This window comes from Lepidochelys kempii, chromosome 9 (genome assembly GCF_965140265.1).
Source record: "Lepidochelys kempii isolate rLepKem1 chromosome 9, rLepKem1.hap2, whole genome shotgun sequence".
In the NCBI taxonomy this organism is placed as follows: Eukaryota; Metazoa; Chordata; order Testudines; family Cheloniidae; genus Lepidochelys; species Lepidochelys kempii.
This window is the reverse complement of record NC_133264.1, coordinates 49,442,594-49,470,588: the sequence shown is the minus strand read 5'-3', so window position 1 is coordinate 49,470,588 and position 27,995 is coordinate 49,442,594. Positions and strand designations below refer to the sequence as shown.

Genomic DNA, 27,995 nt, shown 5'->3' with positions numbered 1-27,995 from the left:
GTCCAAAATATTGATGTCATTACCAGCATCCACAGGCCCCTGCTTAAGCTGGTCTTGCTGGCTTCAGTCTCGGGCTGTCTTCTCCCTTCACAGTAGCAGGCGCATTAGTCTGTATTCGCAAAAAGAAAAGGAGTACTTGAGGCACCTTAGAGACTAACCAATTTATTTGAGCATAAGCTTTCGTGAGCTACAATGAAGTGATGCTACGATGAAGTGAGCTGTAGCTCACGAAAGCTTATGCTCAAATAAATTGGTTAGTCTCTAAGGTGCCACTAGTACTCCTTTTCTTTTTTCTCCCTTTGGTTTCTTTACCCAAGCCCAGGTGGTAGCAGGGTTAGATATCGCATGTGCCTCCAGAGGGCCCCCAGGTTGCAGTCCTGATTGACAGGCTCAATGGCAGCATTGTTGTTGATTTATTTTAGCTCTGCAGTTGTTCAGGCTTTAGAGCAAGGAGTGAAGAAAGCAGATGCAGATCCTGCTGTGAAAGCTGTTGTGATTTGTGGGACAAATGGGACATTCAGTGCAGGTAAGATTCTCTCTTTATTTAGTATACACACACATATTGAGTCAATAATTATTCCAACCTCCTATGAGAATTTTTCCACAGTAATTACAAGGATCATGGTGCACGATTCTGTGGTCCTTCAGAGTAGCTGCATGATCTGTAGTCTCACTATACTTGTGTTATTCTAGCACAGGGGTTCTCAAACTGAGGGTCGGGATCCCTCAGGGGGTCGCGAGGTTATTACATGGGGGGGTTGCGAGCTGTCAGCCTCCACCTTAAACCCCGCTTTGCATCCAGCATTTATAATGGTTTTAATTTATAAGGGGGGTTGCACTCAGAGGCTTGCTATGTGAAAGGGGTCACCAGTACAAAAGTTTGAGAACTACTGTTCTAGCAGTAACAGTCAACAATGACCAGATGTGTCTTTAATATAGTGTTTTTCATAGATAGACCAAATTAGGCAGACAGTGGCCTGTGATTGCAGGGGTAACTCTCATCATGATATGAGATCAACTCAGGGAAGCACTCCCTGCAGAGGGCTAATTAGGTGTAGCCCCATCAAGATGACCTGCAAAGAGAAACTATTAACTCATCATATCGTAGTGTTGCCACCTGCCCTGAAATGGAAAGGGCTGTTTTACAGAGCTGCAAATCGAGACTGTTCAAGTTCTGACATTGATTGGCATTGAGAGCCCCTGATGGTTCCAGGAGTTGGGCTGAGGACAGATCCAGGGCCAGAACTGAGAGCTGCTGTATGCTGAAGGTGGGGTGTGGCAGGACAGCCCCACCTTCTCCCTGATGCATGGCTGCCATGTTATTTTATGCCATGTGGCTTTATGTCTGTGTACAGACCTGAAGCTATCCCCGAAACTCTCAGGCTGTGGTAGAAGTGTCTAGTGGTGGCAGCTGCTGTAGTAGGGGTCTCTCCCCAGATGAGCCACCACTGAGTCTCCCCAAGAGGTGGGGAAGGAGCAGACCCCACACACTGGGGGCCTGTGGGGAGCCAGAACCCAGTGGGGAAGTAGGTGGCTGGCTCCCTTACATGTTCACTTCCAGAGGGTGTAACCTGTGGGATGTTCGTAGAGAGGGTAATATTGCTCTTCAGCTGTGAGCTGGACTGCATACTGTCAGCCTGACCTCCTCTTTAACTAAACATTTTTGGGAATTTCAGTGCTAACTCCACAATGATGGTGGAGTTAGTTGTGCCTTATCTATCCCTAAGGTTTTATGACTAGGCCCAGAGAGAGGATTGAGATCAGGGTTCTCCCCAAGGTGTCCTCTGTGCTAATGAGTGGGTTTTATTATCTTTACTGCTTTCTTCACCACATCCAACCTATTTCACACATCTGTGCATTGTGGCTGCTTTCCTTCAAGTTCAGGATTGAATAGGAGTCCATAGTCTGTCAGCATTAATGCTTAATTGTCTGGAAGGAAGGGCATGCTAAGCAATGACAAGCACTTCCTGCCCTGCAGATGTTTCATGGTCTTGTTAAGCTCCTCTGTGTTTCCTCAGGTGCTGACATTCGAGGGTTTTCCTCCGTTCAGGCAGGAGACAGGCCCAGTCTGACATCAGTAATTGATCTAATAGAGAGAAGTGAAAAGCCTGTGGTGGCTGCCATTGAAGGCATGGCATTGGGTGGAGGACTGGAGGTGGCATTGGGCTGTCACTACAGGATTGCACATGCACAGGTAACATGCTGTTAACTATCGAGAGTCCAACAAAGGGCAACAAATGTATTAGAAGGGTATGTCCTCCTACACAAGGTCCTACACAGTGTAAAGTGCTTAGAGCTGCTCTAAATGCAAGGGGAAATGGAAGGATCTGGACAGGGAGCCCAGGGGAACCCGAGGCTGAATTAATAAGAGTGCTATTGCATGGCTTTCCTGGGAGCAGAAGAAAGGCTAGAGGAAAGAGCTCATAACCAAATGCCTCATTTGCATGCTGAGGATCCCACTTAAGAGCTTCACCCCCAGCTTCTCCCATTCTCTACACTGCCCTTGGCAATAGGGAAGCAGGTGCACAGGAAGAGTGAGACCTAGGCCTGCTCTGCACTACAAAGTTAAGTCAACTTAAGTCACCTTGTGTCAACCGATTTGTGTATCTGATTACAAGCAAATTTGTCTCCAGCCAACGTAAGCACTCTGTTACAATGACATAGTAAAACCACCTCCCTGAATGGCATAGAGCCACAGTCAACCTACTGAGGTGGATGCACTGCATGACATGGGTCCATCCTAACAATCCTCCAGCAGCTGTCCCATTATGCCCCATTCCTTGCAACAGTGTCTGCTCTGGTCACAGTTGCAAACTCCACTGCCCAGGGGTCACAGGGACCAGAAGCCACCCCAGCCCTTATAAAGCTACCCACATATATCTGAAATGCCTTTTCCTGATTGCCCACCTCATGAGCACACCTAAGAACTCTCTCTTGTTGCGTTCAACTGCCCAACCAACCATGCTGGCTGCACACGCTAGACCTGCTCCTGTCTGGAGCAGACAGGAGATACTGGATCTCCTGGGACTGTGGGGAGAAGAGACTGTGCAAGCACAGCTATGGAGCAGCTGTAGAAATGTGAACATCTGCAAAAATATTTGCACTGGGGAATCAGGCAAAGGGGTACAACAGGGATCAGCAGCAGTGCCAAAGCGAAGGAATTGCACCAGACGTACCTCAGAGCCAAGGAGACCAACTATCGATCTCGTGCTGTGCTGCAAACCTGCCACTCTGACAACTGGCTGCATGCCATACTTCATAGAGATCCCATCAGCACTCCGCAGACCGCCATGGTGGAGGAAGAGCAGTTGAGGTGGGGCGGGTGGAGATACAGTGGAAGGATCCAACCATGCCATGAGCCAGGACCTGTTCATGACTCCACCACAGTCTAGCCAGTCCCACCAGCTGAGCATGGACAAGCCCAATGAAGGGGAAGGAACCCCTGGTAAGTTTGTGCATGCATCATTTCTTATGGTGTTTAAATCTAAAGATGGCACCCAACCCATACCCAAGTTCACAAGACACAAGTATCAACTTTTCAATTTTACGTGTACAAGAACAGGTAGAGGTACAACAAACAGAGGTTGAGTTGGTATTTGCTTTCATTCCCCTGTTGGATTAGGCAGGAGGCATCATGCGAAGCAGTTTGTTTATGTACGCTGCATCCTCCTAGGAAATCTTGATGAAACTTTCATGGAGATACTCTGTGATCCTCTCCCGAAGGTTTCTAGGGATGGCTGCCCTATTTCTTCCTCAATGGTGGGACACTTTCCCATGCCACTCTGTGATGAGTTTGGCTGGCACCACTGCAGTAAACAGGCTAGTGGCATACAGACCTGGGCAGCTGTGAGACACAAGTAGCAGCTGTGCTTTCTGTGCCTTTGTGACCCTCAGGAGAGAGATATCAGCTAAAACCATCATGACCGGTAAAAAAAATTCTCCTAATACTCAGTATCATTGCCCTGTGCTTGTACCCACTGAAATAGGCACCGACATTTTATTGTTTCATGAAACCAAAATTCCTTCCACCCCTCTCCCCTCACCACTGGTGGGCCATACCCACTATGGCTGGGGCTGGAGAGCGGTACTGTGCACAGGTGTCCCAAAGCTGACATGTCAATAAGCATGTCTTTTTAAAAGTTTTTATGGGAATTAGTTTCAACCCCCCCACGCCACCCCCTGTCCTTATCTTCCACTTTTTGTTGTGACCATAAATCCAATGACACATCTGTCTTGTTTTTATCAGCAGCTTCTGCCTTTGCAACCTTTGCCCCCTCCACACCCTGAGAACGCCTGACTTTGATGAGGGGGAGACGGAAGAGGACTAGGCAGGACATGTTACCGGTCCCAAATGCTGCAGACGCTAGTTGACCTACAGATCCAAAAGTCACGGACTCCCCACCCTTTGCAGTCCTTAGAGAACTCGATGCTAGCAGCTCCCTACACCCCCCAACATACCATGTGGCATCACAGACTGCATCCCTGCCCCTACCATTTCTTGTCTAGGGACAGCAAGGAAAACCACAGCTTTACATCCACTGGCCTGTGAGAACCACAGTTGGTATATGTGTAGCCACAAGGGACTACATTTGTGCACTGAAATGGACAGGTATGTTTGCTGCTTTTCCAATTTTAAAGTTCCATGCTGTTAGTCTGTGTTAAAAGTTTGTATTGCATTGCCTGTTGTGTTTTGCTCATTGTCTTTCTGCACTGTTTTTTCTACTCAATAAATATCTATATTTTTTTAAACAAAACTATCTTTATCTGTTCACAACACATATTGCAGAATGTGAAATGGTACTCAAAGCATACAGTACTTGTAAATGTACAGCACCACAGAACTCCTGATTTCAGTAAAACACACAGTAATAGTTATAAATGTACAGCAAGCACTAGACATTTCTTAGTAGCATCCAAAGCTGCAGGCCCAGAGATCACTCCAGCACAGAACACTACTGTGAGTGACCATTAAAGTGCTCTTTCAAAGCCTTCCTCAACCATATAGCTCCACACTGAACTCTTGTAATGGCCATTGTGTCTGACTGTTCAAAGTCTGCTCACAGCTGCTCCACCTCCACCCTGGCAGCAGCTTTTCCCCTTTTGGCTCACAGATATTATGCAGGACACCAGAGGCCACTATGTGAATCAACACTGTCAGCATCCCTTCAGTCTACCAAAAGCACATGCAACTGTTGTTCTGCACCTGCTGAGCTGGTAGTTGAATCTTTCCTTGGTGCTGTTGAGGTAGCAGGTGTCTGGGTTCAAGAGCTAGAGAAGCAAGGAGTAGGCTGGGTCTCCAAGAATCACTATTGGTATTTCAACATCACTAATAGTAATTCGCTGGTCAGGAAAGAATGTCCCTGCTTGCAGCTTTCCGAACCATCCTGTGTGCTTAACGATGCGAGTATCATGCATCTTCTCTGACCAGCCCACATTGATATCAGTGAAGCATCCCCAATGATCCATAAATGCTTCCATAACTATAGAAAAGTAGCCCTTTCTGTTGATATATTCTGTATTAAGGAGGGCTGGTGCCAAAATAGCGATGTGTGTTCAATCTATCATACCATTTCAGTTCAGGAATCCCAAACCTGCAAATCCATCCATGATGTCCTGCGCACGTTGCCCAGAATCACAGTTCTGCATATCAGGAGATGGTTAATGACCCTACACACTTGCATGACAATGGCCCCCGCTATGAATTTTCCAACTCTAAAATGATTTCCCACTGTCCAGTAGTAATCCAGCATTGTAAGCTTCCATAGTGTGATAGCCACTTGTTTCTCAACTGTCAATGCAGCTCACATTGTGGTGTCCATACACTGGAGGGCTGCAGTGAGCTCAGCACACGAATCCAGAAACTTGGCCTTTCACAATCAAAAGTTCTGCAGCCACTGCTTATCATCCCAAACCTGCATTATGATGCAATCTCACCAGCCAGTGCTTGTTTCTCAGGCCGAGAAGCAGCACTCCACCACCTGCAGCTGCTCTGTGAATGCCACCAAAAGCCTTGAATTGTTTTTCACTATGTCCCTCAGCAAACTATCCTCCAAGAAGAAAAGGAGTACTTGTGGCACCTTAGAGACTAACCAATTTATTTGAGCATGAGCTTTCGTGAGCTACAGCTCACTTCTCCGATGAAGTGAGCTGTAGCTCACGAAAGCTCATGCTCAAATAAATTGGTTAGTCTCTAAGGTGCCACAAGTACTCCTTTTCTTTTTGCGAATACAGACTAACACGGCTGTTACTCTGAAACCTATCCTCCAAGAAATTGTCATGTCCCCCATTGTTGCAGTACTTCCTATGGATTTGCAAATACACGAGAATCGTGTGTCCTGTATTTCCAGCGTTCGTGAGAATAGCACAGAGGTCTGCAAGCTCCAGGCTTCTGTCAGAGATGATGGACAGCGAAAAGAGCCACGTGGGTTTATGGAAATAAAAAAAACACAATCATTTTAGCATATGGATGGCATTATGGGATGGAGAAAGGTGCGTGCTGGGAACTTGACTCCTAGTTCCCAGAGATCCCTAGGTGAGTCATTTCTATCCCACAACACATAGCAAAAAGTTCCCAGAAGGCGCTGCACTGGAGGATGGCATGTGGCACACTGGGATACCTACCTATGATGGAGCCATGCTTCATCCCATACACAATCTCACAGATCATATTCTACATGTACCTACACATTGAAAACAAAAGGCCACTCAGATTTTTCATGCACACATGTAGAAAACTAATGGAATATTGAAAGCCTGAATTTACATTCAGCTGATGAATGTATGAGTGCCAATAGCGCCCAGCAAAAAACAGCACTTTTAAACCTGCATAAGTCATCAAACCATCACAGGTGTTCACCAAGTTACTGAAGGCAGATTTGTGACCTAAGTTTATATCCTGACCAAATTTCAAGTTTCTACCACTCTGTTGTGGCATTAGAGTTGTTTTGAAAGTTTACAAATATAGGCAGAGTAGGTGGCCACATCTCTAGTTAATATTGCTAAATACTGTCCATTATAATCACCTACTTTTAGTTGCTTATAATTTGCTAAACTTTAACCATGTGAAAAGTGGTTTGATTTCTTTTACGTTTCAACAAACTGTTCTCAAGAATTAGGTTGGGGGGATATAGGCAGTTTTGCCAATGTTGAACTTTTTTTCAGTGATTTCTTTGAAAGAGCTCTAGTGTATCCCTACTTTTGAAGTAGAAACCTGAAACTTAGCAGGTGATGTTGGTGGTGTCGGGGGGGGTATCTTTTGCTTTTCCCATTAAAATGTATCCAGATCTAGCACAGTTATAAATTGCTGAAAAACACAATTTGCACCTTTCTGGGACTCCGCAGAGCAGTTTGTTAGAAGGAATGGGGTGCGACTGTGATTCTGCTGTACTTGCATCTTCTGTATGTAGTATATAATTATTGCTTTCTTTAATTAGACCTTCTGTTTACCTTCATTCGGCTCTAGGCCTGGGTAGGTCTTCCAGAGGTCACCCTTGGGATACTTCCAGGTGCTGGAGGAACCCAGAGACTCCCCAGACTGATTGGGGTCCCAGCTGCACTTGACCTAATCACCACAGGTAAATTTCTGTGGCTTTGTTTAGAATAGGATGGAAAGATGTGACACGGGATCATTTTAGCTAGCTCAATCTACTGAACATCTTCAAAAACTCTAGTCAGACAATGCAAATTGTATTTTAACACATGATAATCTGGTTGAGTCAAAACAATTTGCCTTGTCTTAACTTAAGTTTTTGAAGATGTTAGACTGAGCTAGCTAACAGATTAACCTTTAAATCCTGGTTTAGACAAAGCCAGAATGTTAGAATAAACTCTGTATATATGTGTGAATGCTCAGACACGACGTGTGCAGACACTCCCAAGGCATATTTATGTGTGACATTAGGCCCTGGTCTACACTATGAGTTTAGGTTGAATTTAGCGGCATTAGATCGATTTAACCCTGCACCCGTCCACACGATGAAGCCATTTTTATCGACTTAAAGGGCTCTTAAAATCGATTTCTGTACTTCTCCCTGACGAGATTAGAGCTGAAATTGACATCACCGGCTCAAATTTGGGGTAGTGTGGACGCAATTCGACAGTATTGGCCTCCAGGAGCTATCCCAGAGTACTTCATTGTGACCACTCTGGACAGCACTTTCAACTCAGATGCACTAGCCAGGTACACAGAAAAAGCACCGGGAACTTTTGAATTTCATTTCCTGTTTGGCCAGCATGGCAAGCTCATCAGCACAGGTGACCATGCAGTCCCAGAATCGCAAAAGAGCTCCAGCATGGACCGAACGGGAGGTACTGGATCTGATCGCTGTATGGGGAGAAGAATCCATGCTATCAGAACTCCGTTCCAAAAGACGAAATGCCAAAATATTTGAAAAAATTTCCAAGGGCATGATGGACAGAGGCTATAACAGGGACACGCAGCAGTGCCGCGTGAAAATTAAGGAGCTCAGGCAAACCTACCAAAAAACCAAAGAGGCAAACTGCCGTTCTGGGTCACAGCCCCAGACATGCCATTTCTATGATGAGCTGCATGCAATTCTAAGGGGTGCCGCTACCATTACCCCACAACTGTCCGTGGACACCTGCAAGGGGGGAGTCTCACGCAACAGTCATGAGGATTTTGGAGACGAGGAGGAGGAGGATAGCGCACAACAGGCAAGCGGAGAAACCGTTCTCCCTGACAGCCAGGAACTGTTTATCACCCTGGAGCCAATACCCTCCCAACCCTCCTAAGGTGGGCTCCCGGACCATGAAGCTGGAGAAGGCACCTCTGGTGAGTGTACCTTTGTAAATATAATACATGGTTTAAAAGCAAGCGTGTTTAATGATTAATTTGCCCTGAAGACTTGGGATGCATTCGCGGCCAGTACAGCTACTGGAAAAGTCTGTTAACCTCTCTGGGGATGGAGTGGAAATCCTCCAAGGACATTATTAAGAGGACATTCAGAGGTGGCTGTTCTTGCTGGGCTGTTTGCCTGTGGCTGAAAAGAAATCATCCCCGCGGATGGCACGGGGGGGCGCCGTTCATGCTGAGCTGTTCGCGTTTGGCTGGCAGGGACCTTGCCTGCTACTAGTCATATGGTGGGAGGAGGGATGAAGCGATCATCCCAGAGAAATGGGTAGTGGGAGGAGCGGGGGGGGGATTTGGTTTTGTGCTGCACGTTAACCCAAAAACTGCAGCCCCTTCTTTTAAACTGCCAACCCAATGGGTGCTTGGTACGGGAAAGGAGGGCGCTGCTGTTTGAAACCATTCCTATATGTTATGAAGGTTGAAGAAGCTGAAAGACTGTGGCTTACCATGGCTGCCTGCAAGCCGAATTCTGTTGCCCGGCCCCGCGTGTGTGATCTCTCACACCAAACCGGCAGGCCCCCAATATAAGAGGTAAAATGCGACCTTGTACCGAAAGCACCTGTAGTATGTAATGTTAACAGCTTGGTTCACCGTGAAAGAGTCTACGCATTGTTCTCTAAAACGTGTCTCTTTAAATACTACTCTCCCTTTTTTTCCTCCCGCAGCTGCAAATGTTTCAAGGCTCCACCTATCATCTTCGTCTCAGAAGCTAGTGCAAATAAGGCGGCGAAAAAAATGCACTCGCGATGAAATGTTCTCTGAGCTCATGCAGTCCTCCTGCACTAAAAAAGCTCAGCAGAATGCTTGGAGGCAAACAATGGCAGAGTCCAGGAAAGCAGAAAATGAACGTGAGGACAGGAGGGATGAGCAAGATGAGAGGTTGCGTGAGCAAGAGAAGAGGTGGTGGCAGCATGATGAGAGGAGGAAGGATGCAATGCTGAGGCTACTGGGGGATCAAACTGATATGCTCAGGCATCTGATGGAACAGCAGGAAAGGCAGCAGGAGCACAGACTGCCACTGCAGCCCCTGTGTAACCTCCCACCCTCCACCCCAAGTTTCATAGCCTCCTCACCCAGATGCCCAAGAACGCGGGGGGGAGGAGCTCCGGGCACCCAACCACTCCACCCCAGAGGACTGCCCAAGCAACAGAAGGCTGGCATTCAATAAGTTTTGAAGTGCAGTGTGGCCTTGTCCTTCCCTCCTCCCCTCATCCACCACCTCACCCGGTGCTTCCCTCCTCCCGCACCCATCCCAGGCTACCTTGGCAGTTATCCCCCTATTTGTGTGATGAATTAATAAAGAATGCATGATTTTGAAACAACAACGATTTTCTTGCCTCTGCAAGCGGTGATCGAGGGGGGAGGGCGGTTGGCTTACTGGGAAGTAGAGTGAACCAAGGGGGCGGATTTTCATCAAGAAGAAACAAACAGAACTGTCACACCATAGCCTGGCCAGTCATGAAACTGGTTTTCAAAGCTTCTCTGATGTGCAGCGCGCCCTGCTGTGCTAATCGCCCTGGTGTCTGGCTGCACGTAATCAGCGGCCAGGCGACTTGTCTCAACCTCCCACCCCACCATAAACGTCTCCCCCTTACTCTCACAGAGATCATGAAGCACACAGCAAGCAGCAATAACAATGGGAATATTGGTTTCGCTGAGGTCTAACCGAGTCAGTAAACTGCACCAGCGTGCTTTTAAACGTCAAAATGCACATTCTACCACCATTCTGCATTTGCTCAGCCTATAGTTGAACAGCTCCTGACTACTGTCCAGGGTGCCTGTGTATGGCTTCATGAGCCATGGCATTAAGGGGTAGGCTGGGTCCCCAAGGATAACTATAGGCATTTCAACATCCTCAACAGTTATTTTCTGGTCTGGAAAGTAAGTCTCTTGCTGCAGCTGTTCAGATAGACCAGAGTTCCTGAAGATGCAAGCATCATATACCTTTCCCAGCCGACCCACATTGATGTCGGTGAAACGTCCCTTGTGATCCACCAGTACTTGCAGCACCATTGAAAAGTACCCCTTGCAGTTTACGTACTGGCTGCCAACGTGGTCCGGTCCCAAGATAGAGATATGCGTTCCGTCTATCGCCCCACCACAGTTAGGGAATCCTATTGCAGCAAAGCCATCCATTATGACCTGCACATTTCCCAGAGTCACTACCCTTGATAGCAGCAGCTCAGTGATTCCGTTGGCTACTTGGATTTCAGCAGCCCCCACAGTAGATTTGTCCACTCCAAATTGATTCCCAACTGACCAGTAGCTGTCTGGCATTGCAAACTTCCAGAGGGTTATCGCCACTCGCTTGTGAACTGTGAGGGCTGCTCTCATCTTGGTATTCTTGCACTTCAGGGCAGGGGAAAGCAAGTCACAAAGTTCCATGAAAGTGCCCTTACGCATGTGAGAGTTTCGCAGCCACTGGGAATCATCCCAGACCTGCAACACTCTGCAGTCCCATCAGACTGTGCTTGTTTCCCAGACCCAGAATCGGCATTCCATGGCATGAGGCTGCCCCATTGCCACCAGGATGTCCAAATTGCCGGGGCCTGTACTTTTGAGAGAAATCTGTGTCCATGTCCCCATCACTCTTGTCATCGCACTTCCGTCACCTGCCTTTGCAGGTTCTGGTTCTGAACATACTGCAGGAAAATGCACGAGGTGTTTACAATGCCCATAACTGCTGCGGTGATCTGAGCGGGCTCCAGGCTTGCTGTGATATGGTGTCTGCAAGAGAGCAGAGTTGCAGCAGAAGCGGTGGCTGACGACGGATGCCATGAGAATAGATATTTATAGAGAGCGATGAGAGGACCTGCGAGGTGGATTCATGAGAGCAGGAGAGCAGAGTTGCAGCGGAAGCGGTGGATAACGACTGTTAGCACCGCGCACATTTCCCGAGGAAGAGCACACGTACCCGGGAGCCCATGACAGACAACATGTCTCAATAGCGAATTTTTCCAATAGCAGCAGAGCAGAGTTGCAGCGGAAGCAGTGGATGACGATGGTTAGCAGTCCTACTGCACCGTCTGCTGAAAACAATATGGCGTCCGCACGGAAAAAAGGTGCGAAACTGTCACCTGCTGTTGCTTTCACGAAGGGAGGGGCGATTGACGACAGATACCCAAAACCACCCACGACAATGTTTTTGCCCCATCAGGCATTGGGAGCTTAACCCAGAATTCCAATGGGCGGCGGAGACTGTGGGAACTGTGGGATAGCTACCCACAGTGCACCGCTCTGTAAGTCAACGCTAGCCGCGGTAATGAGGACGCACTCCGCCGACTTAATACGCTTAGTGTGGACATACGCAATCGACTGTATAAAATTGACTTCTATAATATCGACCTAATTTTGTAGTGTAGACATACCCTAGATGGTACATTCATGTGTGCATGCATTCATACCTATGCATCTCTTGCAGAATGGAATTAGCTGTGGTCTAACTGGGGGACAAAAGGAATGGCTTTGTAATCTCTATCTAGATATTTATTACCATTTTCTTTCTTGTAAGACGGAGTTGCCATTTTGTCTGTACACATTAGATTACGGAAACCTTTAGGTTTCAGAGTAACAGCTGTGACAACAGTGGGACATTTTAAATGAAAAGGGGTTTTGCTCCTCAGTACCCTGCTGTGCTGAGAGAGCACAACTGGGGAAATACAAGGTGTATAACCACACTTCAAAGTTAATTAGAATAGGAGAAAACTGACAGAACAGGATGTACCCGGCCTTCAGTTTTTACTGCTAGCTTCCCTTTGTTTTTTCCCATTCTGTGTTATCTCAGCACACCTGCTTTTGCCATTCCAGAGCAAAGCCAATTAATGATTTAGTTAGCAGTGCATGTTCCTGTCTGGTGTGACTAATGCATCCCAACTGGGAACATATCTCAGGCCAGTCAAATACAGAAGTTTTATCAAATGGAATTTAATGAAATCTCTGACAGCAGGAAGCTGAAGCCACCTTATTTCTTCATTATAGGGAAACGTGTGCTGGCTGTTGAAGCGCTGAAGCTGGGCATCATTGATGAAATCGTGGAAGAAAACACAATTAATGCAGCAATCCACTTGGCAAACAAAGTGTCAGGTAAGGGAGGAAGTGTAATAATGACAAGGAGCCCATTGGTGAGGAGCAGCTCAGCCTAGTCAGGTTAGCGGGCCAGAAGGAGAACAGCTGAGGCTAACCAGAAGGCCTGCTGTGAAAAGAGCACCCTTGCTCTTTTCCAAACACTGTTTCGATCTCCTGCCTCTTTGCTGGGTTTTGAATTCCACAGAAAACAAGCTTTAAATAGAGAGCAATTATTTTTCTGAAGTATGACTGAAAAACTCAAAAATACTGGTGAGCCTCAAGGCTCTCAACAAATTCAGATGAGGCAGAGAGATGGGGACAAATACAGTTAAAGCAACAAAGATTCCCTATGGCTCATGCATGCTAAACATACACCCTTCCACACCCCCGAGGAACAGCACTGCTTCCACCCCAGGTGGTTTTCTGGGTTTATAAGAGGACTGAGCACACTTTCCAAATACAGTACATTCTTGGACAGCCAGGCTTGTTGGTGCTGTGCACAGCTCGGCTGCACAATCAATACTGGCTGCACTAAAAGAACTTTCGGTAATGGCAAATCCTCAGCCAGGCATAATGACCCAGTACATCTGTCTCTAAATGCCCATTTCTCCATTTCTTTAGCCATCAGCTGTTCTTACTTTGCCATTGTCTAAGAAGAGGCTGAGTTGTGAAGAGGGGAGATACACCGGAAATGGCAATCCTATGAAGAGGTCATTTAGAACTTAAAGGTCACTAGGCCAAATTTACTGACACAGGAAATGTTTTCACCACTGTCCTGCTTTGGTGCATATTCTGGGAAGAGCATCCAAGTGAAAATGAGATAGGATCAGAAGAGGATAAAATGGGAAAGAACAAATTAAAAATTACTTAGACAAATTAGATGTCTTCAAGTCACCAGGGCCTGATGAAATGCATCCTTAAGGAGCTGACTGAGGAGATATCTGAGCCATTAGCAATTATCTTTGAAAAATCATGGAAGATGAGAGAGATTCCAGAAGATTGGAAAAGGAAAAATATAGTGCCAATCTATAAAAAGGGAAATAAGGACAACCTAGGGAATTACAGACGAATCAGCTTAACTTCTGTACCCAGGAAGATAATGGAGCAAATAATTAAGCAATCAGTTTGCAAACATCTAGAAGATAATAAGGTGTTAAGTAACAGCATGGATTTGTCAAGAACAAATTGTGTCAAACCAATCTGATAGCTTTCTTTAACGGGGTAACAAGCCTTGTGGATAGAGAGGAAGCAATAGACGTGGTATATCTTGACTTTAGTAAAGCTTTTGATACTGTCTTGCATGACCTTCTCATAAACAAACTAGGGAAATGCAACCTAGATGGAGCTACTATAAGATGGATGCAAAACTGGTTGGAAAACCATTCCCAGAGAGTAGTTAACAGTGGTTCACAGTCATGCTGGAAGGCCATAACGAATGGGGTCTCACAGGGATCGGTTCGGGGTCTGGTTCTGTTCAATATCTTCATCAATGATTTAGATAATGACATAGAAAGTACACTTATAACATTTGTGGATGACACCAAGCTGGGAGGGGTTGCAAGTGCTTTGGAGGATAGGATTAAAATTCAAAATGATCTGGACGAACTGGAGAAATGGTCTGAAGTAAATAGGATGAAATTCAATAAGGATAAATGCAAAGTACTCCATTTAGGAAGGAACGATCAGTTGCACACGTACAAAGTGGGAAATGACTGCATAGGAAGAAGTCCTGCAGAAAGGGATCTGGGGATCATAGTGGATCACAAGCTAAATATGAGTCAACAGTGTAACGCTGTTGCAAAAAAAAGCGAATATCATTCTGGGATGTATTAGCAGGAGCTTTCTAAGCAAGACAAGAGAAGTAATTCTTCCGCTCTACTCCACGCTGATTAGGCCTCAACTGGAGTATTGTCCAGTTCTGGGCACCACATTTCAGGAAGGATGTGGACAAATTGGAGAAAGTCCAAAGAAGAATGACAAAAATGATTAAAGGTCTAGAAAACATGACCTGTGAGGGAAGATTGAAAAAATTGGGTTTGTTTAGTTTGGAAAAGAGAAGACTGAGAAGGGACATGATAACAGTTTTCAAGTATGTAAAAGGTTGTTACAAGGAGGAGGGAGAAAATGTTTTTTCTTAACCTCTCAGGATAGGACAAGAAGCAATGGGCTTAAATTGCAGCAAGGGTGGTTTAGGTTGGACATTAGGAAAAATTGCCTAACTGTCAGGGTTGTTAAGCACTAGAATAAATTGCCTAGGGATGTTGTGGAATCGCCATCATTGGAGATTTTTAAGAGCAGGTTAGACAAACACCTGTCAGGAATGGTTTTAGATAATACTTAGTCCTGCCATGAGTGCAGGGGACTGGACTAGGTGACCTCTCGCGGTCCCTTTCAGTCCTATGATTCTGTGAACTCTGCCGGAGCTCTGCACATGAGAGCCAAGCTGGGAAGCACTGAGTCCACACACTCCTTGGCTGTCCTGGCCACATGCCTTTTTCTGCCAACACCCCACCTTCTTCTGGAATGGTGTTTGTCCACTTTCACCTCTTCCCAGCACAGAAAAGGTTGCAGGCAGTTTTCCCTGCTGCAGCCTCTTTCCTAGTGGACCTTCGGGCCTTGTGCCAAGAGCTATGCCAACAAAAGCTGGCATAGTCCAAAGGGTGAATCTAGAATTCTAGATGCCTGTATGTACCATTTTTAACACTATTTAATTTATGCGTTCTTGCTCAAGATCAATATGTTGCAGCATTCTCACCTACATTTTGTCCAAGAGCTCTCTGGCAGAAGTGGTCTCCTGCAATAGATACTTTCCCCTCTCACAGTGTTCAGGTTATTTTTAAGATTTTTTATTTCTGTCTTTAGCAACAATCAATCATTTCCATAAGCAGTCCTCCTTCATCTCTCTTTTTTTGTTCAGACAACCAAGTTCTATGGAAATATAAAGCTCTTAGAGATATGTGTTAATATACTTTGCTGTTGGTTCTAAGCAAGGCAAAGAAACTTCTGCTCATCAACCTCACCTGCCTGTTTTAGATGAAAGTTCCATGTTTGTCCCTCCTCTATCTTTCGGAGAAGTTATCACCCTTCTCAGCAATGTCTTTCCAAGAAGCAATGGATTCACTCTGAAGTATGCTCCAGGTTGATGACCCTGTGTAGGGTCCATACCAGTATTTATAGCAGAGATATGTAACTTCGGTAGATACATTACTGGAGTTGGCAAATGCTCTGGTTTTCAGCTTAATATTATTTGAAATCAGATAAAACCCCCAGACATTTGAATGCTTATTTTCTTCTCTGTGACAAGTTAGTTATGCATCGTGCAGTGACTGAGAATGATGAGCGCCAGCATGACCTCAGAGGAGAACCTCAGGACTGGATGAATCATCCAACATTCTGTTCCTTGATGCCATTTGCTTTTGGGATTTACATATCTACTATCATTACCAGATCATTTCTGTACTTTAATTTCATCCTCAGTGACTAACAGAATTAACTGCATGAGTACTGTAACAAACAAGAATCATAGCAAGAAGCTCAGGGCTTTTTAAACTGCTATGTACTCTTTCCTTACAGCTTTCATGATACCTGTTTCAGCTGTCCATTTTTCCCAGACAGCATTTTCAAAGTTAGCCCTGATTTCCCACCTACTCTGAGGATTTGCCACCAAGCCTTGTTGAAGAACACTGAAATCTGAAAACGTGTCAATTCACTATTTAACGGCATGATCCCTGATCAAGATGAAAGAATGAGCTGACAGAGAAAGCATAGGATAGATTTATGACATTGTTCTTTGTTTACTTCTCCGTCATACTATGATAGAACAGCAGCATCAGTGTCAAACACCTTAAAAAAAGATGCAGCTGTCTCAGCTACTTGGGCTGCACTCATGAGCTCAAATTTCAGTGAGTGCTTCCAAATTGGCTCGTGTATTTTATGGGAACCAACAACCAAGATGCATGGGAAATACCAAGATTTGAGTCCATTATCCTTGCATATAGCACTAGGCTCGCTGTCTGATAGGACTGGTGAAGAACCTTTTTTCATATGTAAGCTGGATAATTGCTTATGTAAAATAACTTGTGGTGGCACTGCTAGAATTTCTACACTTGGTCAGATACTTAGCCAAGTAAATGGAAGATCAGTTTCAAAAAGTCAACTTGGAGATTATTTTCTTTCAGAGCTTTGCTGTCTGCTAGTGCTGTAGATTTTGTGGCTAAAGCTCAGTCTTTCATATTTCATAGTGATAGGCTGGTACTGTGCAAGGCTTCCTTGGTTTAATATAATATGTGCTTAACAGAATTGTCTATACAGTCTCCACCTGTTAGAAGAACATCCTTCATCCACAAATGGTTATGGAATGTTCCTAGCGAAGGACACTCAGGTACAGTTTTGTGTATTTAAGGATAAGAATACACAGACACCATCTACAGAAGTGATGCTCCACGTTTACTTATTCAGTGAAAATCAAGACTGATGTGTGGCAGGTCAGGTAAATTAACATAGTCTTCAAGCCTTAGCTTTTGCAGCCAAAATAAATGTCCTCACTTCTGAAAATATCCCTGATAAGAAAGGAACAGAGACTACACTGAAAACTACAGACAGAGATTAATTTCTTGAAGAGCTGCAAGCTGTAATTTATAAGAGGAATGTTCTTTCATGAGGTTGGGGTTTGTTTTTTTTCTTTTTTTTAAATAAAGGTCCCGGCTGCCAATTTAGAGCAGCATTGCACAATGTGTCCACTGGATGGCACCAGCAAATTGACATTCAACTGGTTTCAGAGTAGCAGCCGTGTTAGTCTGTATTCGCAAAAAGAAAAGGAGTACTTGTGGCACCTTAGAGACTAACAAATTTATGTGAGCATAAGCTTTCGTGAGCTACAGCTCACTTCATCGGATGCATGCAGTGGAAAATACAGTGGGGAGATTTTATATACACAGAGAACATGAAACAATGGGTGTTACCATACAGACTATAACCAGAGTGATCACTTAAGGTGAGCTATTACCAGCTGGAGAGTGCCGGGGTGGAGGGGAGTGGGGAGGGAGGGCGAGGACGACCTTTTGTAGTGATAATCAAGGTGGGCCATTTCCAGCAGTTGACAAGAACGTCTGAGGAACAGTGGGGGGTGGGGGAGGATTAAACATGGGGAAATAGTTTTACTTTGTGTAATGACCCATCCACTCCCAGTCTCTATTCAAGCCTAAATTAATTGTATCTAGTTTGCAAATTAATTCCAATTCAGCAGTCTCTCATTGGAGTCTGTTTCTGAAGTTTTTTTGTTGAAGTATTGCCACTTTTAGATCTGTAATCGAGTGACCAGAGAGATTGAAGTATTCTCTGACTGGTTTTTGAATGTGATAATTCTTGACGTCTGATTTGTGTCCATTTATTCTTTTATGTAGAGACTGTCCAGTTTGACCAATGTACATGGCAGAGGGGCATTGCTGGCACATGATGGCATATCTCACATTGGTAGATGTGCAGGTGAACGAGCCTCTGATATTGTGGCTGATGTGATTAGGCCCTATGATGGTGTCCCCTGAATAGATATGTGGACACAGTTGGCAACAGGCTTTGTTGCAAGGATAGGTTCCTGGGTTAGTGGTTCTGTTGTGTGGTGTGTGGTTGCTGGTGAGTATTTGCTTCAGGTTGGGGGGCTGTCTGTAAGCAAGGACTGGCCTGTCTCCCAAGATCTGTGAGAGTGATGGGTCATCCTTCAGGATAGGTTGTAGATCCTTGATGATGCGTTAGAGAGGTTTTAGTTGGGGGCTGAAGGTGATGGCTAGTGGCGTTCTGTTATTTTCTTTGTTGGGCCTGTCCTGTAGTAGGTGACTTCTGGGTACTCTTCTGGCTCTGTCAATCTCAGTCATTCAACTGTCACTTGGCTATTCACTTGCTCTCAGTGCATGAAAGCACATATTCTACAAAGACCAACCGCACTGGGAGCCAAGCAGAACCTGAGGCAGATTTGGGTCAAAGCAGCACCTCCTGGCATCAGGCTGTAGGTGGGAAAGAGGATGAGGAAAGCCTGAGTGCCGATTTGCCAGTGTGGTGATGTGTGTTTCCTGTCTGAGTAGCAGGTTGCCGATGGGCATCACTGATACGATTGCTGGGTAACTGGGCAGATCCTGACTCTTCAATGGTGACCACTGGAGGCAGGCACCAACCAACTGTATCTCTCAACCATCCTTGGGGGACATTCCCAATAGCCTTGCCTCTCTTCAGTCCCTCTCCGAGGCTCACTATTGTGGCTGCCTACTGCTCTAGACAAAGAGGGATTGACATACTGCGCTCTTGAGCCAACCAGTGTTGCTCCTGGCTTGATCAGAGGTGGGCAATTGAGAGCAAGGGGTGGTATTTGTCCTTCTGATGGATTAGGTGCACTGCCTTCCTTTTATGTGCTTCCTGTCTCTGCTGGCCTGGGGAGTAGGGACAAATCTTAGCAGCAGTCTTCAGTTCCTTGTCTGGAAGTTCATTGTGCTGGAACCAGACTGTGGGGTTGGGTCTCGCACATGGAGCCCAATAATTTTTCAAGAATTTAGGCACCTAATTAGGCTGCATATATTTCTCTTACTTCAATGGCATGATAGTTATTATTGTTGCATATTCTACAGATTGGAACATTTTACGTCCTTGGCTTCTAATTGGTGCCACCTAGAATATAGCTCCTGGTAATGTGTATCTTTCTTAGCTTCCATTGACTGAGGGTTCTTGTGCCCTCTGGGTAGCTGTGGCTAACAATGCTGCCCTTGTCCCCATTTCCCTTATTTTCCTTACCAGGCCAGAGGTGGTCTGGGCTGGTCTCTCTGTCACAGGTTTGGATTTGGGTTATTTCTCATTGTGTTAGTAATCTGGTGCTGATTGTTTTCAATTATTTTTATTGTGATAGTAACTAGGAGCCCCACTCAAGGACTAGTCAAGGCTAGGTTCTGTACAGACATGGAACAAAAAATGGTCCCTATACCAAAGATTTCACAATCTAAGTAGGGAGTTATAATAATCTGATCAGGGTACATACGTGCTGGAACTAAGGTGCTGGGGATGCTGCTGCACCCCGGCTTGAAGCGGTTTCCATTATATACAGGGTTTGCAGTTTGGTTCAATGGCTTTCAGCACCCCCACTATACAAAATGTTCCAGCACCCCTATCAGGGTGTTAAATACTCATGTTTTGTCACCAGTGCAAGGAACTTTATTCATCTGGTCTTTAGTCTCAATATTCCTAACTACAAGTGATAGACACTACCTGAGGGCTATGCTGAATGTCTCCCATAGCATATGGTAGCATCTCTTTCCAGGGCCTTCTCAAATCAACAGAAATCTTATGTAAAATCTCATAGTATGGTTCATCAGTGTCAGTTGTTTTCAGTTATCAGATCCACCCACAAATCTCAAAGTACAGTTTTGATCAGCAGATGAAAACCCACTGTGTATATGGCCTGATATTGAGGACTGCAGATTTGAAGGTAAAAATTGTAGATTCAGGAAAGGAGAATAAATAAGAGTAAAGCTGGAGAAGAATGAAACCATCCAGTTTTGGAAGGTTGAACCAAAATCTGTTCAATCTCAGTCAGAAATCTTTCTCCAGATATACTCTGAAGAAAAGCTGAGCAGCTTGCACAGGAGGTATTTTTCCTTCTCTTTTTGGATTCTTCACAAGTTTTCAATAAACAAATTTGAACTTCCAAAAAAAAAAAGCTCTTTGTTTCCTGGCTGTCTAACTTACCTCATACCCAGGAAATTAATCTATCATGTGCCTAGTATTTCTCTCAAATGCTCTATTGGCTTGAAAGAAGAACTGGAGCTGGGATGGGCTAGTTAGGGAGCTACCATTATGGCTCCACTAGTGTTTCTGCATTTCAGCAGCTAATATGGAGTGGGCACTACTCTGCTGCTTTTCCTTCTCTTCAGGCTGACAGGCCAGAAAGGCAGCTGCACAAGCTCTGTCATAGCTAAGATGATGCTATGAGAGTGGAAGAGCTGGGTGGGCAGATTCTAGTAATCGCTGAAGCAAATGCTCTCCTGTGGTTGGGCTGATGCTGCAGGGGCCAAGAAACTCCAGTGGAAGACCACAGAACTAATATGCTTCTCAGGGCACCAGGCAAGGAGGTCACTGCCAGGTGTGAGTCTATAACTGCTCCTGTCTTTGAGCTGATATCATGAGTGGTAGCCCACCGTGAACTGCTCTGTTGTGTTCAGTGTGGCAATGTCCAGAATTACCCCTCAGGGTGCTGGAAGGGCTAATTACTTAATGTTCTGTACAGTGCTGTGATGCTGTAAAGCACCATGTAAATCCTTAGTAGCATGAATGGGATGGATCCTGAAGTTCTTATTCTATTTTTCTCTCCATCCTTAATCAGGCAAACTTCCCCTGAGAACACAAGGAGTTTGTGTGAGTAAAAATGGAATAAAGACCTGAACAGTGGCTCCAGGGTTTGTAGTTTTGGAGGGGGTGCCTGAAATGTAACTTATTTTGGTCAATTAAAATTCCTTTGTGCCATCACTATAGCAACTAGTGTGTCTTGTAATAACTCATGCACTGGTGGGACTCTTTGATTAGCCCCTTGCTGGTGTGTAGATACAAACTGTCCTTGGCTATTCATTTACTGACCTCTGATAGGGTGTAATCCTGTTGGATGTTCCCAAAAGTGTCATGGGAAATTCATGCTGTTAGGTCAGAATTAATACAGAAACAAATGACATTCCCAAATCTTTCACATGAACACCCTGTGGACCCAGACCACTGACTACAATTTACTTTGCTACTCAGACACATCCTAAACCAATTACTAATACAGCACTGGAAATGGATGATAGCAAAGGGATATGAGAAATGGAGAGGTGGAGACAGAGAATACAGCATGCTTGGTGGTTTATGCTCCTGAATAGGCAAGCATCAGCAATTGAGGAGAAGCGCTTGCTTGGAATTTTGCCTTGCTGGAACGTCTGGGGAGTGTGCATTTGGAGAATCGCAATTGTGAGAGAAGCCAGGAAATGGAAGAAGAGTTTTAAACGTTTTACAAATCACTCTCCGGTGTCATGTGAAATCTTTACATACCAAGCAGCAGCCGAACCAGCAGGAGGCATTGACTTTCCATGTAGAAAGGGGCAAAAATCTGTAGTCTACCAGAAAAATGGTAGGGTTGGCAGTTCAGTAACTGTATTTCTCAACTCTCCCACACAGGTCAGCCATTAAATCCTCGCAGACTCAGTCTGAAGCAAGTTCAGAGTCTGCCCAACATGGATGCCATTCTCAGTGAGGTTCTTGTGAAAGTGAAAAAGCAGGCCCGGGGATGTCTGTCTCCAGAGATGTGTGTCCAAGCAGTCAAGGCCTCTGTGCAGCTACCCTTCACAGAGGGAATTCTGAAGGAGAGAGAGCTGTTTAACCTCCTGCTGACCTCAGGCCAGGCCAAAGCACTGCAGTATGCATTCTTCGCACAGAGAGCAGCACAGAAGTGGATAACACCCTCTGGAGCTTCCTGGAAAACTGCTTCAGCTCAGCCCATCCGGAAAGTAGCTGTGATAGGTAAGTTGGTGAGATCCATTATGTTTGCTAGCATGGCAAATGCCAGTCTAAATGAACTGGAGTGGTATGGCTTTTCCCAAGAGTGCTGGGAAAGGAAACAATAGAATAATGTTGGGTACCTTGTGGGACCACGGCAGCCCCAGGAAACCAGAAAGTCTTGAATGACTTCCTACAATGGGGCTTTGGGAGCTGCTTTGGAGTCCTGAAGCTGCACAACTTCCCCCTTAGTTTACTCCCCACTCCTTCCAAAAGCCTTATTGCAATAAGACCTTACCTTTTATGGAAGGGCTGAAGAAGAGTCCTCTGGAGGCATCAGTGCCTCTGCATGTACCCTCCAGGGGTACACGCTCTCATGAAGGCAGAGCTTCTCCAGCCTCCCAAGTTAAAACAGAATACACAAGATTGGTATATTCTAGGAAGGAAACCTTTTAGTACTAACTGGTTGTAACAGTAAATCTCTGCTAGTGAGGACTGAGATGAGGTTAAATGGCTTAATCCCATAGTGTCAGATCATTTCTGTATGCTCCTACCTCCAGCTACCCTGATATCACTTCAACTACAGCTTCATCCTCAGTTCATAGAATCATAGAATATCAGGGTTGGAAGGGACCTCAGGAGGTCATCTAGTCCAACCCCCTGCTCAAAGCAGGACCGATCCCCAATTAAATCATCCTAGCAAGGGCTTTGTCAAGCCTGACCTTAAAAACTTCTAAGGATAGCGATTCCACCACCTACCTAGGTAATGCATTCCAGTGTTTCACCACCCTCCTAGTGAAAAAGTTTTTCCTAATATCCATATATAGGTAATTTCATTTTAAAATAGTGTTGTCCTGAGAGCATAGTTAATTCCATATTATAAACAGAGATCTGTATGAACTTCTTCTTCTAATCCAGTTTTGTCATCTGTGACTGTGTGTGCAGAGAGTGAGAGTGAGTGAGTGTGTGTCAGGGATATATAAATACAAAAATGTTTTGTTGACAGCTGCATTTTAAGAAGCTTTCATCTCATCATGATCCACCCTTGCCGTTTTGCACCCCCTGGAAGATAATGCTTTCATTAAATTTTTATAAGTGCAATTTAAATAAAACCCTTTGATGCACTGCACAGATCTAAAAACTAAAACAAAAAAAAAAACACCAACCTTCCTGCTCTGCATGTTGATCGCTACACTTTGTGTAAAATGGCTCGACAAGAATAAAGAACTGGGAAAGTGTCCATTTCAATTTTAGAGATATCCAGTCAGGTTGCCACTGCTTTTCACTGTCTGGTTATCATATACAGGATCTTCATTTCCTGCAATGAACTCTGAGCCCTCTTCAAGCTCATCTCTGCCAGAAGAAGCCACAGATGGTGTTTCTTGAACTGTCCCTTTTTCTCGTTTGTTTTGCCGAGTTAATTAATGTCATATATTGAATGGTCATTTATGAATCTTTGGACTTTAAGTACTGTACTTAAATCTGGCAAACATTAATCTCCCAACAGGCTAGTATTAAATTGTCACGAGGTCCTTCCCTGGTGAGATGGCATTTATGCAAGCAGCATGGAGCACTATTGGGTCTGTCTTGTGATTCATTGCTGAGCAAAATGATTGAATTCATGTAAATATTATCTGTCCTATCACACATGGGAGGGCTCCATTTTGCATTTTTGTAAGAAGGAATAGGTGACAGGAAGCAGAGCTTAGACTTGAGATTCTCTGCTGTTTGGGGGATAAATCCCACTTAGATAAATGAGTCATTTGAAAAACTACACTCCTTCATGGAAATTCATGGGTTCATAGATTTTTAAGGCCAGAAGGGGTCACTGTGATCTATGGAGTCTGACGTCCTGCATAGCACAGGCCATTGGACTTCTCTGAGTTTATTCCTGCTGTGACAGACTGACAGTATCCTGAAATATCCTGAACAAACCTTCAGGAATTAAGATAAATTTACTGAGTTAAATTAAACCTTATTGAATGAAGGTTAACACCTTTGGGGTACATTGTATCAAAAATATAATAGTGTATGTGTTATTGTGGCATTGTATGTACCTTCTCCAGTAGGGAAGGGGGATGCTAATGTACTTCGTCCATTAGCAACCATTTGAAGCTACCCTCTGTAGAGATATACATCTACTAGTTCAAACTGGTTTCTCCAGAGACCAATTGAGAAAGAAAGGGTTGGATACATAGTCTGGTTTTTAAGTGGCTCAGGGCCTTCTCCCTGATCCAGCAAATGGACAGGATTTCAGGACCATGCAGAGCCCCCATCCTTAGGGTAGGGTTGGAAGGGCTGGATGCTTGTTCTGAGCTGAAGCTGTGATTAACTTGTAACCACAAGGAATCCCCCTTGGGTTGGGTATTGAAGGACTGCTCTTGCCAGAGCGCATTTTAGGAGTGAGGTTAACTCTGATAAGCTTTTTAGCATGCATGTATTTTTTTATTGTTTTTTAATATATTTTCTCTGTAAGGCTTGTTACCTTACGAATATAGCAGGCTTGCATGGGAAGTGGCATGTGGTATCTTACAACTGTAGCAACTACACCTATTAACTGTCTCTGAAGAGAAACCAAGCAGGTCTGTTTGGGCAGACTGTGCTGGGGATAATACAGTGAAGGCTGGCAACTGTACATCCTGGGAATACCCCAGTCAGAAAGGAGTGGGACACCTGTCTCCACCCAGAAAAGGCAGCTGAGGAGCTGGAAGCCTGAGATTGGGTGCCTGTGCTGGAATCCTGAGGGGAAATATTGGTGCAGTTGCCCTGAACTGTGACTCCTGCTTCAAGTCTAACTGCTGTGGTTGACCTAGAGCATATCTACTAGAAAATCATCCAATTTCTATTTAAAAGTTCCAGTGATAGAGAATCTGCTACAGCCCTTGGTAAACTGTTCAATGGCTAATTATCCTCACTTAAAAAATTGCACCTTAGTTCTAGTCAGAACTTGTTGAGCTTCAAGTTGCTATCACTGGATCATGTTAGATCTTTTTCTGCAAGATTGAAGAGCCCATTATCAAATTTCTGTTCCTCATGTAGGTACTTACAGACTGTGATCAGGTCACTGCTTAACTTTGTCTTTGTTAAATTAAACAGATTGGGCTCCTTGAGTCTCACTATAAGCCATGTTTTCTAATCCTTTAATCATTCTCATGACCCCTCTCTAATTTATCAACATCCTTCTTAAATTGTGGACACCAGCACTGGATGCACTATTCCAGCAGCAGTCACCCCAGTGCCAAATTCAGAGGTAAAATAACCTCTGTACTCCTGCTCGTGATTCTGGTTTATGCATCCAAGGATCATATTAGGCCTTTTGGCCACAGTGTCACGCTGGGAGCTCATGCTCAGGTGATTATCCACCATGATCCCAAAATCTTTTTTGGAGTCACTGCTTCCCAAGACAGAGTCTTCCATCCTGAAGGATGGCCTACATTCTTAATTCTTAGATCAGGGGTTCTCAAACTTCATTGCATCGCGACCCCCTTCTGACAACAAAAATTACTACACAACCCCAGGAGGGAGGACTGAAGCCTGAGCCCATCCAAGTCTCACTGCCCCAAGCTGGGAGCCAAAGCCTGAGTCCCACTGCACCAGGCGTGGGGAGGAGGGGGGAGCCCAAGGGCTTCAGACCCAGATTGCGGGGAGCTGTAGCCTGAGTCCCGCCACCCAGGCCTGAAGCCCAGGCTTCGGGCCTGGGCTTGGGGTTTGGCCATAGGTGGTGGGGCTGGGGCTTCAGCTTCTTCAGCCCTGGGCCCCAGCAAGTCTAATGGCAGCCCTGGCAACCCCATTAAAATGGAATCATGACCCACTTTGGGGTCCCAATCCACAGTTTGAGAACCACTGTCCTAGATGTTTGTCCTCACATTTGGCTGCATTGAAATACATACTGTTTGCTTGCGCTCAGTTTACCAAGCAATCCCGATCAATTTGAATCAGTGATTTATCCTCTTCATTATTTATCACTCCCCAAATCTATGCTTCATCTTCAAACTTTCTCAGTGATGATTTTATGTTTTCTTCCAGGTCATTGATAAAAATGTTACACAGTATAGGGCCAAAACCAGATACCTGCAGGACCTCACTAGAAACTCACCTGCTCGATGATCTTTCCCCATTTACAATTACACTTTGAGACCTGCCAGTTAGCCAGTCTAATCCATTTGAAATGTGCCATGTTGATTTTCTATCATTCTAGTTTCTTAATCTAAATGTGTAAGGTACCAAATCAAATGCCTTACAGGAGTCTAAATATATTACAACTGTGACAGAAATGGCAATTTCCTACAATATCTTTGGGAGATCTTACTGAATTCAGTTTATGTATCTTTGTGGAGGAGGGATTATATGTAATTCCATGAGGGAGAGTAACCACAGCTCCTCCAGGAACTAAGAACAAATGGGGGTCATTAGGCAAATTCATTCAGATTGCAACATCTCCAGAGAAGTACCACCACCTGGAGAGGCTCGCATATACTAGTTCAAACTGGATTCTCCAGAGACCAGCAAAGAAAGGAATTTTGGATAAATAGCCTGAATTTAATCTGACTCAGGTCCTTCTTTCTGATCTAGCAAATGGACAGAATCTTCTGTTCAAAGGGGAGGGGACAACCTCTGTGGAAGGATTGGAAGAACTGACACCTACCAGAGCTTAAGGTTGGAGTTGGGGTGACCTCTGTTTTCACTGTAATGCTTTAGGAATAAATGTGTGTGCTTAGAAAGAGTTGTGTGGTAAATTGTAACTACTGGCAATTACAACTTTTCATACCTTTCGGATAGAAAGCAAAGCACAGACATTGACATGTTTAGGCACTCTGGCTTGCTGGGAATATTACAATGCAGGGAGGGAACCGTACAGCCTGGAAAATGCCTGGTCAGGGAGGGAGTGAAGCATAGGTCTCTGCTCAAGAGAGATCATGGCTGAGGAGTCGGGAGCCGAAAAGTGGATGCCCTCAAGGCATCACAAAGGAGGAATACAGGTGCAGTCATCCTGAACTGTGACAACATGAACACTGTTACCTTTATCAACAAACTTGTTATCGCATCAAATAATGATATCAAGGTGGTCTGACGAGATCTGTTTTCCATAAGTCTCTGTTCATTGTCATTCATTCTGTTACTGTTTTTTAATTCATTATTAACTGAGTTCTGTATCATCATCATCATATCATTGCATAATTTTGCCCAGGTTCGATGTCATACTGACAGACCTATAATTACTCAGGTCATCCCTTTTACCTTTTTAAAGATTGGCATAACATTAGCTTACTTCCCATCCATTTAGAAGTTCCCTGGTGTTCCAAGACTTATTAAAACTAATGTTAATGGTCCCAAGAGCTCCATGGCTAGCGCTCTTAAAATTCTTGCATGTAAGTTTTCTGGACCTGCTGATTTAAAAATGTCTGATTTTAGTAGCTGCTGCTTAACATCCTCCCGAAATATTAGTGGGATGGAAAGACAGTCATCATCATCATATGATATGAATACATCATCTGGCTTTTTCCCAAATACAGAACAGAAATATTTATTGAACACTTCTGCCTTTTCTGTATTGTTATTA

The 27,995-nt window shown here is 44.8% G+C and overlaps 1 protein-coding gene across 2 annotated transcripts in view; it reads left to right on the top strand.

Annotated features, from left to right (window-relative positions):
- The window catches only part of EHHADH (enoyl-CoA hydratase and 3-hydroxyacyl CoA dehydrogenase), a 67,027-nt gene that overhangs the window by 27,224 nt on the left and 11,808 nt on the right, over positions 1-27,995 (top strand). For both annotated transcript variants that reach the window (XM_073360290.1, XM_073360289.1), the window contains 5 exons: positions 423-526; positions 2,019-2,194; positions 7,463-7,574; positions 12,848-12,952; positions 22,118-22,459. In XM_073360290.1, the coding sequence (XP_073216391.1) occupies positions 2,132-2,194; positions 7,463-7,574; positions 12,848-12,952; positions 22,118-22,459 (622 nt within the window). In that variant the 5' untranslated portion in view covers positions 423-526; positions 2,019-2,131. The remainder of the gene's footprint in view (positions 1-422; positions 527-2,018; positions 2,195-7,462; positions 7,575-12,847; positions 12,953-22,117; positions 22,460-27,995) is intronic.